This window comes from Nicotiana tabacum, chromosome 12 (genome assembly GCF_000715075.1).
Source record: "Nicotiana tabacum cultivar K326 chromosome 12, ASM71507v2, whole genome shotgun sequence".
Classification (NCBI taxonomy): Eukaryota; Viridiplantae; Streptophyta; class Magnoliopsida; order Solanales; family Solanaceae; genus Nicotiana; species Nicotiana tabacum.
The window spans coordinates 85,664,326-85,675,563 of NC_134091.1; the positions used below are offsets into that span (position 1 = coordinate 85,664,326).

General features: G+C 36.0%; 1 protein-coding gene across 1 annotated transcript; it reads right to left on the reverse strand.

Annotated features, from left to right (window-relative positions):
• Nucleotides 1–7,255: 7,255 nt before the first annotated feature.
• LOC107759123 (uncharacterized) lies at nt 7,256–9,894 on the reverse strand. The gene is made up of 2 exons (XM_016576996.2): nt 9,496–9,894; nt 7,256–8,716 (listed from the first exon to the last, which is right to left on the reverse strand). The coding sequence occupies exons 1-2, from the start codon at nt 9,589–9,591 to the stop codon at nt 7,619–7,621; spliced, it is 1,194 nt and encodes a 397-aa protein (XP_016432482.2). The 5' UTR covers nt 9,592–9,894; the 3' UTR covers nt 7,256–7,618.
• Between the last annotated feature and the right edge of the window lie 1,344 nt (nt 9,895–11,238).

Sequence of the window (11,238 nt, forward strand, 5' to 3'; positions counted from 1 at the left end):
GGAAATGATTAATATGGACTTTGTGGTAGGGTTACCGCACACTCCGCGCAAGTTTGACTCAATTTGGGTGATTGTGGATTGACTCACGAAGTCAGCACACTTTTTGCCAGTTAAGTCTACCAACACAGCGGAGCAGTATGCTTAGTTGTATATCAAAGAAATAGTCAGGTTGCATAGCACCCTAGTTTCCATCATTTTTGATCGGGGAGCACAATTCACTGCTAATTTTTAGAAGAAATTTCAGCAAGGTTTGGGTACTCAGGTAAATCCCAGTACAGCCTTTCACCTGCAAACTGACGGGCAGGCAGAGCGGACTATTCAAACGCTTGAGGATATGTTGCGTGCTTGTGTGCTAGACTTCAAAGGTAGCTGGGATGATTATTTACCACTTATAGAATTTGCGTACAACAATAGCTATCATTCTAGCATTCAGATGGCACCGTTCGAGGCTTTATATGGTAGGAAATGTAGATCTCCCAATGGGTGGTTCGAAATTGGGAATCAGATTTGATAGGGCCAGACCTTGTGCATTAGGCTATGGAAAAAGTTAAAATCATTAAGGAGCGACTGAAGCCTGCTCAGAGTCGTCATAAATCCTATTCGGATGTTCGTCGTAGGGATTTGGAGTTCAAAGAAGATGATTGGGTATTCTTGAAAGTTTCCTCCATGAGGGGTGTAATGCAATTTGGTAAGAAAGGGAAATTGGGTCCGAGGTATGTCGGACCATACAAAATCATTCAGAGGATCGGTGAGGTGGCATACAAGCTTGAGCTACCACCTGAGATGTCATTAGTACACCCAGTGTTTCATGTATCTATGTTAAAGAAAGTAGTTGGAGACCCGACAGTCATTGTTCCGGTTGAGACTATAGAGGTTAATGAAGAATTAACTTATGAAGAGATTCCGGTATCTATTATTGATCGGCAAGTCCGAAAATTGAGAAATAAAGAAATTACATCTGTAAAAGTGTTATGGCGAAACCAACAGGTTGAAGAGGCCACTTGGGAGGCTGAGGAAGAAATGAAGAAAAAGTATCCTTATTTGTTTGAATGACCATGTATTTATAAAGTTGTGATCTAGGAAAATTATAAGACTTACTTTTTATGAATTTTGTATCGTTTGAACAATTGGCATTAAGGGTGTTCCTTTCTGAAAATATATTGCTTATGTGGCCACAGTTGGTGTTGTTTTGTATTATGTTGCATCTTTGGAATATGCATGTGTTGTTCGGATGTGTTTCTGCGCTCTCTGATAGGTGGATAGGCCTAATTACAAAGGAAACTCTGGTGAAATTTTTGGAAATTTAGGGAGATAGTCCAATTTGGGGTTGTTGGTGCGTGGTATGAAAGACTAAGTTGCATAAGATGCTAATAACAGAATTTGACCCTCATTCGAGGACGAATGATCCTAAGCGGGGGAGAATGTAACACCCCGAAAAATTTCAAAGTACTTAAGTGTAAGGCCTAGTAAAATTTGCAAAGAAAATAATGTTTCATGGTGCCGGACTATGCTTATGTGTTTGAGGATTATAGAAATTCTTCGCGGCTCGGACCTTTTGGGTTGAACAATGCACAGGAAAGTAAAGGAAAATGTTTGCCGGAAAAGTGCGTTTATGCGGTCCATTATGCGACCGCATAATCACTCTGTGGGCTGCATAATGGCCGAAGAAGTGAGCAGGAGAGGGCTATTCTAGAAGCAGCTATGCAGTCGAATATGCGACCGCATAACTATTATGCGGTGCATTATGCGACCGCATAATGGTTATGCGGACCGCATACACAGGTAGTTCTTTTGGCTATTTTGTAACTAATTATGCGACTGATATGCAGTCCGCATAACCATTATGCGGTCGCATATGCAACCGCAGAACCTGTTTCGGAGCTTCATTTTTGGGTTTTTAAAACCCGATCCTACTTCGTTAAATACATGTTTTGGGCCATTTTTTAGAGATAATCTGACATTTTAGAGTGAGAGAGGGTGCCCTAGAGTGAGAAGGTACTCTCCAATAATTGTTCTTCAATTCTTGCCCAAGTTTTAGAAGATTGAGAAGGGAAACTCACTAGGTCTTCATCCTAGAGGTAAGACTCTACACCCTAACCCTCAATTTTGAATTTTATGTGGAAATGGATAATAAGCAAGATAATTTCTGGGCAAGAGGGTTAGTTATTTTACATGCATGTGTTATCAAAGGGTGTAGAAAGATTGTTGAGCTAAAAATGGTAAAGGTTGGGTTGTGGGATTATGGAATCCTCCTTAAAAGGACCTTGAACCTTAATGCACACCTAGTGTTTGATAAAATGCTCAAATGAGCTAGAACCATAATCATCTTCCTAATTGTGGTTCAATTTGTTATATTTCTAAAATAGATTGAAGTTGCTAAGAATTCCGGAACGCTTTAGAGTTTAAGGAAGCTCAATTGAGGTATGTTGGCTAAACTCTTCTTTGAGAATTGGAATTTCCATTATCCTTGTAAGTTCTAAAATGTTGATTATAAATCGAGTATTCCGATAAGTTCTGTGATGAAGATATATGTTCAATCCGTATTTCAAATGCTCTTATCATATTGTATTATAAATTGAGGATGTGTCCCAAACTATGGATTATGTATCCACATGTTATAATTTCTAGACGTGATTTATGTGAAAGTTATTATGCCAAGTTGTGTAGAGATTGTGATTGTGATACACCTCCACCCGCATACATTGGGGTGAGGCGGCATGACCGCTTTGTGTGGGGATTATGGTATAGAGATTGTGATTGTGATACACCTTCACCCGCATATATATTGGGGTGAGATGGCTTGACTGCTTTGTGTAAGAATTATGGTATTGTTGGACTGCACCTCCACCCACTTACATTGGGGTAAGGCGGTACGACCGCTTTGTGTATAGTTTTGGTATTGTTGTGGCACCACCACCCGCATACATTGGGGTGAGGCGACATAGACGCTTTGTGTAGGTTCTTGGTACTGTGGTTATACATCCACCCGCGTACATTGAGGTGAGGCGGCAGGGCCGCTTGATTTGAGTTGTGGTATTGTACGTACACCTCCACCTGCATGCATTGAGGTGAGGCAGCGGGGCCACTTTGTGTGAAGATGGTTATAGAAGATCTCATCTTAAATAATAAATATTGTTGATAGCTTTTAATAAGCTTGCTATAGTTGAGACGGTTATACTAGTGCCGCACTGGTTCATCATATTCATCTTGTATTTCTGAATTCTTAAATTGGTGTTTAGTTTTCATACTAGTACTATTCGACGGTACTAACGTCCCTTTTGTCGGGGGCGCTGCATCTTTAAATGGATGCAGGTGGTTCCACAGCAGGAGATATTGATTAGTGATAGCAGTACACCTACTTTCCAGCTGACTTGGTGAGCCCCACTTCATCCCGGGGTCATGTGTCTTTTGTTCTTTGTGTATTCTATTTAAGGTATAGCCGGGGCCTTGTTGCCGGCATTATCATTGTACTCATCTTTATATATAGAGGCTCCGTAGACATAGTGTGGGTTGTGTATTGGTGTTGGGAAAAGACAAACTATGTTATGTTGTAGTTGTATTACTTGTCCATTTGAGACATTAAAAATGATGAAACTATTGGTAAGAAATTGGTAATTGCAAACATGACCATTTTATTGTTTAATTAAGGAAAACATATATTCTCTTTACTCATGAATGATTTTGGGTAGAAGGAATCTAATAGGCTTGTTCGGTCGGGGTTCACTCGGTTGAATGCCGGTCGCGCTCCTCGGTTTTGGGGCGTGACAATCAAAGTCAAGAATTGTTCACAAGAATTGTTCCTCCAAATTGATCCTGAATCATACGAAAACCAAACTCGACCACACACGCAAGGCATAATACATAATACGAAGCTATTCGAGACCTTAAGCCACCGAACGGGACGCTAATTCTCAAAATGACCGGTCGGATCGTTATAGCTGGGCCCGCCTTGGATTCAGAATCCAAGCTTACCTGAGCGAAGCCCGAACCAATACAAGCTCACACGAACGGAAAATGACTCAATCAGAGCTTGATAGCTCAACCAATTTGCCAAAACATCGCTCTTGGGTGTTCGTAACCCAAGAGTCCAACCCACACTAGTTGGGTCCCATATCTCCTAAAATACTCCTCCAAAACTTGTCAAATTCGAGTATGTTGTTCTCCTAATATAGGAGAACAAAACCCCTAAAAGGAATTGGAAAATAAACGCCTCTAACTCATATTTAATTTTTAAAATTTAGGACATAACCCTAGGTCTTGTTTTAAAGAATTAAATGGGTTTTCAATTAAAATCATAGATTAAAGCTCAAAACAAGGGAATGAATCAAAGGAAAATACTTAGTTTATGGTTTAGACCTTACCCTATGGAAGAAACATGAAGAACATCTTTGAATTCTCTCAATCCCAAACTTTCAAGATGAGAAAAACTCCAACAACATTAATAGCCAAAAATGCACAGGTGTTCTGCCTCGTTTCTTATGTCAAACGATCCCCAAACTCACTTTTGATGCCTCCAATGGATTCTTCGTAAATTTTCAGTCAAGTTAGGCTTTTGAATCACTCCATTTGACCTTATAATGATGGAGATGTTAGTTTCAATATTTAAAAATAGTACAAATTTTTAAATACGAATTCAATGAAAATTTCGTAATTAATCTGAAAGATCTAACAACCTAATTCTCAGTCATATGACCATAAATTCTTATTCTATGTTAGACACAAGAATATGGAACTATTAAGGTACACCATATGCACTAAAGCATCAAAAAATATTCTTCATACCTTTTTCGATTCTGTCAACTACATAGGATGTCATGGAAAGAGCCCTTCACTTAATAACCACGTTATCTTAATAACCCCGTTATCTTAATAACCACAAGACCTGGACTTCCGGACCAAATATTATTACTCATTCCGTTCCAGTTTATGTTAATTTATTTTTTTTTGGTCCGTTTAAAAAAGAATGATCAATTTTTAAATTTGAAAACAATTTAGTGTAAACTTACAATTCTACTCTTAATGAGAAACTTTTATAACCACACAAATACTCTGGGCCCATTTTTGATTTGTTTAGGACCACAAATTTTAAAAGTCTTATTTTTTCTTAAATTTCGTGCCAAGTCAAACAGGTTCACATAAATTGAAACGGATGGAGTATTATTTAAAACAATTTGGATCCTCAGCAATCTCCTTGTTTGAATAACCAACAGGTTTTATTGGGAATCATGAGCCAATAATTTAAATTTATAAAAACTTTGACTCTACAAGAATTCATATACTTTTACCTTTTTGGACATTAATCTCGAAGATTTAATTTAAATTTTGAAGGGTATAAAAGTCGATTAATATTTCAAGAATATTTTTATATTTTTACTATGACTAGTCTCTATATTCATGCGTTGTGCGAATATCTTAAGTCAAATATTACATAATTTGTACAAAAGATAATAAAACATCAATCGCATATATAATAGAATTAATTAATGTATCTAATTAACTACCATTGTTAGTAAACTAATATGTCTATTCAAAGCGTAATCGAATATTGCTTTGTAAACGGAAGAGCCGCCAGCACTAACATCTTCAGTGCTGATCATCCAAAATACATCTATTATTTGTCACTATCAACCAAAAATTGAGTTTTTGTTTTTTAAAAGTAATTAAGTGAGTAGACATCTTGTTCAAACTTTACTACAGAAAATTTCATCAAATTTACGAAACCTTGTGCGAATTAATTTGAGTCCTTCAGTGGATAATTTACCATTGTTCAACGATATTGTGTGAAATTAGTCTGAATTAGAGCTTCACTTTAAAGAATTCAATGTCCAGCTAGTTTTCTTCAAAATATTAAATATTACACAGTACTAATGTATTACGATTTTATTCTAACATAAAATTATCTCTGTGAAAAATAAGTTAAACTGAATCCCAATAAATATGAATTTTTTCCACGTGATTTTAAGTATGGACATGCGTTGTAAATATGATTCTTTAGTCCCTCCATTGATCTACAGTTATATTAGCTTATAATTATTAATATAATTATTTTATTAATAAAAAATTAAAAAGTATTAATGTCTGAAACTTGGAAAAATGGCCAAAATCATATTTCTAAAACTATAAAATCGAACACAAAACCGTTTAAGTGCATTGGATTTGTAATAAAAACAGTATAAAATGTACAAAAATTCTTTTGAATAACAATGCGTTGTTAGTTTCGGGTATCAAACTCAAAATGCTTTTAAAAACAAAATTAATCAAACCTTTGTGTTTCAACAACAACAACAACCCAGTGGAATTTCACAAGTGGGGTCTGGGGAGGGTAGTGTCCTTTGTGTTTTAACAACAACAACAACCCAGTGGAATCTCACAAGTGGGGTCTGGGGAGGGTAGTGTGTACGCAGACATTACCCTTACTCCGGAGGAGTAGAGAGGTTGTTTCTGATAGACCATGTGTTTCACGTCTTGGAATTCAAAACAAAAAACTAACAAACTTTATTCTATTTTGTAAAGTACTCCCTCTCTTCAGTTTAGATGACACTTTCTTCATTATTCGGTTCCAAAAAGAATGAAACATTTTTACAATTGAAAATAATTCAACTTTAAACTCTTTATTTTGCTCATTTTGCCCTTAATGAGAAGCATTTATAATCACATAAATGTCATGGCCCCACAAAGCTTTTACCCCTTAAATTTTTAAGACCACAAGTTTCAAAAGTCTTTTTTTTTCTTAAACTCCGCGCCTAGTCAAACTAACTCATCTAAATTAAAACGGAGAGAGTAAATATTTTAATTTTAATACTTTGAAAATATTTGACTATGTACAACTGAGCTAACTACTTCAATTCTAACGCATTTGTTCCCCGTCTAGCTAGATGAAAGATTAGAATATTTAGTTTTAGTATTTACTTTTTGTTATTCCATTCATAATTCGACATGTCTATTCGCAGTTGTGTTCTTCCCTTATAAGTTTTTGTCAAAATTAATATGAATAGTTAGCATGAAACATCCGTACTTTTATAATAATATAGATATAGATATAAATATAGATAGATATATAGATAATTCAATACAAAAGTAAATCTAAGAGGATGAAAGTGTAAACACACCACATAATCGCCCTTTGAGATCACAATACCAACTTGATGCATATACTAGAAAGCTAGTTAATTAATCAATCAAATCAATTAACAAAAGGGACATATTTCTGGTCTAAACGCTAGGTGATATGAAAGTACTAGGTCAGAACGAATAAGGAACACAAGAAATGTGAATAAATTAGTACTGATCCAAAATTTCCCATAATCAGGAATTGATATACTACAGGATACAGAGTTATGCACATGTTTCAAACTAATAGCAGTTCTGCAACAGAAAACTCCCCATTTGTCCAATAGACATGCTTGATCCAGAGAAAACCATCTCTAAGAAGCTATATACAAAAATCCTTGACTTCCCAAATCTGAATTCTGATCATTCATCCCAACATTCCAAAAGTTTCTACAGTGATTGTAGAAACTCTTGCATGTTTCACAGGATCATCATTTGATTCGCAAGGAGCAATGCAGAACTGCACCCTTGACGTTCACAAAAAGTAAATATAATAAACCCTGCTAGATCACTCACTTTCTCTCAAGCAATTACCCGGCAACATAAACTTATACTTTTCTGCATTTTCCAAAAGATAAGCCGGTAGGTGAACAGCTGAATAAGAGTGGGGAATAGGTCCCATTTTGCCAATGATTTCCCTGAATGTATACTCTTCTGGTAGCATATCAAATAAATCATCCCCATTGCAGATAACCTTTTGTACTCTCTTAGGGTTGAGAAAATGCGAAAATTTGACCCTGTCAAAATGGCTGTAGGCTTTCATCTTAAAAATAAACTCACTTACGTGGCGGAAGCAAAAGCTACAATGCCACCCTGAGTCTGGCAATATGACGTCTGACTGTCGGTAATGAGCATATCTTGTCTTACCCGATTGGTAGCGATGGACAGAAGCTCTCCAGCTATCATTATCCACAAGGAACTCAAAGGAGTAAAGATAATTCTTCAACCGAAGATGAAGAACTGAAGGTATGTCATCACACCACCTCAAGAGATTGATTGTATGTCTACTAGGTATCTCATCGACATCTGACATTATCAACAAGTCATCATCCTGAATACCTGCTTGTTTTAGAAGATAATCCAATGCAAGCCTTTGATAAGCCTCCTCGACGAAAGGGTTCTCTCCTCTTCTAAATCTCCCAGGAATTTGTCCATACGTCAATCTTGACTCAACGAATTCAAACTGATCTCTGTGATTAGCAAAGTAAGAAGGCTTTGGCAACCCAGTGAATGTTGAATTCGATTCAAGTAAAACAAATTCTGTGATATAAGGGTACAACTCCTTCCACCGTATAGTAAGCATGTCAACCTCATTATTGAACAACACTGCATCAAAGACACGCCTCGGATACTCACGAATTTCCCATCCATGAAGTTTACAGAGATTCTCCATTGACACATTCTCATGATAATAGTGAGGCATTTCATTAAATGGCTTTGGTGGTTTTTCCCATAAAGGCCGTAGAAAGTAAGTGATTTTCTGCCCATGTACGTATATACCCCAGACACAAGTTGGTATCAACACAAAGAGAAAGATATATGTTTTAAGATCCAAGCCACGCAAAATACATTTTAGTCTCGACATGCTCAAGGCTTGTCCAGTTTCCTGCATTCAACAGAATCTTTTGTTAGGTATAAAATAACAACAGCATTTTATACTCAGAAAGCGTATACACAATATGTATCTACATTACATTATGTATTAGGTAAAAGCCACAGAACTTCAAATATACACTTTTGAGTATGAATATCAAATATCAAGTACAAGCAAGAGAAGGCCTCAAATCCGAAAGCAAAATAAAATCTCAAAGGGGGCAAGGGATTTTTAGCCCTTTTCAGTGAGCTTTTTGTCATTCCACTTTCAAGATCAATAACGTCAAATATGTGCTTAAACGACGAACATGCTTCAGCCAAAAGAGGAATAATACATGGTGTTGTGCCACTTTCCAGTAAAATACAAGTAAAGAACCATGGAAATGAATAAAATGGAAAGCACCCTCTTCCAACAAACCCTTTATTTCCTTTGAAATTAATAGAAAAATATGTTCGTTCATATAAAAAATATGAAAACAGAAAAAGGCTACAGGGCATAAAAAACTAGAATCAGATCACACGTCAATTAGCCTTTCTGTTTCAACGGGCTAGAAGATTTAACAAAAATTTATTAAAGATGCTAATTTTCATCAGGGTCCCAAGAATATAAACCTCCGCCTTCCTGTTTAATATAATTACAAAGTAAAACTCCACCCAGGAAAACCAAGAATGTGACCTCAGAAATAAAAAAAAGTTTAAAAAGAAAAAGAATATAACAACAGAAGAACCAGAGTGTAATCAAATGGCTAGTGACATGTATGAATTCAAATAAGTCAAAAGACGAAATCTCACCTCATTACATAAATCATCCTTCTTCTTGGAACAATAACCAGATCCCCCTTCTGCAACCGTGTAAATTTTCTCACAACATTTAGAAATACCCCACATCTTTCTCTTTAAGTCTATTTTTGTGCTTATATAACCTTCTTGATTTTACAGATCAAACACCAAATCAACCCAAAATCAAAACAATTGGATATTTCCACCTAGGTGGGTGGAAAATATATAAAGATTTTTCAAGACAAACAAACCTAGATTTTTCAGACCCCTTAAAATTGGCTGTGATTTCAAAATATGTACTATATTAAAATGAAGTAAATAGAAAGGATTTGTTGGGTGACAAAATTGCCAGAGAGCAGTTTGTGGTGAAGGGTTTGCTTACTGGTTAATGGGTAGCAGTTGTAAAGAATATGTTATGTTTATACAAAGAAAGCCGTTTTCTTTTCTTCTTCTGCCCCCACTTTTTGCTGGCTCTATATAAAGTTTTCCCACAGTACAGCATATTCTTTTTATTGGACATGATTATCCTTATGTTTATTTTGTTGTTATTCTTTATTGTCACTGCTCTTTTATTATTTTCTTTTAGCTAAAGACTTATTGAAAACAGTTTCACTATATAATTACAATGTTCTTCTCAGATCTATTTGTGTAATTATACTGAATTTGTTATTATTTTTTTATTACCCTTATGTTAGTTTGAATTGTTGAAAATATCAATGGGTAATTGAGTCATTTACTGTGTACGATACCCTTTAACATTGTCCAGGTCTCCTTACGCGTCGATTTGACTAACTCAATGCAAAGGGTTCGGTGGATGAATTAACTTTGGAATTAACAAGTATGTTTATTGAATTTTTAATTGCTGTATCTTCCAAACTCCTATATTATATGATGATGCTTTCACTATTTTTCAAATTTTGGTTGGCATGTAGCAATTGGATTTTCTGTTAGTATCTAGCGTCACGATCCCATCTTCTTTCCTTTTCTTTTCCCTCTTTGAGAACGTGGAATTTTATTAGTTTCAATTTACTTTAACTTTTGTTATTTAAGGGTAAATTGATTATTACATTTTAGAAGAGATTATGTCAATCGTGTATTGAAAAAAAAAAGGACTTGCTGTTGTTTGGCCATAACTCTATAGTTTTATGACATTCTTTGCTTGCATTTGAGAATTTTAATGATAATAGAGCGATGTTTGTGTTTAGTTAAGTTGATTTTTTAAATGGAACGACATCATTTTATAGAAATACACACCCCACGACATGATTAAGGTCATTTTCTTGACGTCTCTTTCATCCATCTAGCTCTGGTGATACCCAGCGAAACAATCAGCAAAGGAATGAAGCTCATGCTTGGCATAGTTGTTGATCAAGATATGTATGTCTGGCAGCGGAAAATCATCCTTGGGACTTGCTCAATTCAGATCTCTGTAGTCAACGCATACCTTGGCCTTTCCTCTTCGGTACGAGTTTGATGTTGGCTAACCAAGTCGGATACTCAACCACAAACCTTGTCATTTATCTATTTGGTAACCTCCTCTTTTATTTTCAAACTCATGTCTGGCTTGAATTTCCTGAGTTTCTGCTTCACTGGTGGACACATTGGGTTGATGGGTAGCTTATGGGCTACTATGGATGTGCTCAACCCTGTCATGTCGTCATAGGACCAGGCAAAGATGTCCTCATATTCCTTCAAAAATCTGATGTATGTTTCCTTGTCGGACGGTGACAGATGGATGCTAATGCGAGTCTCTTT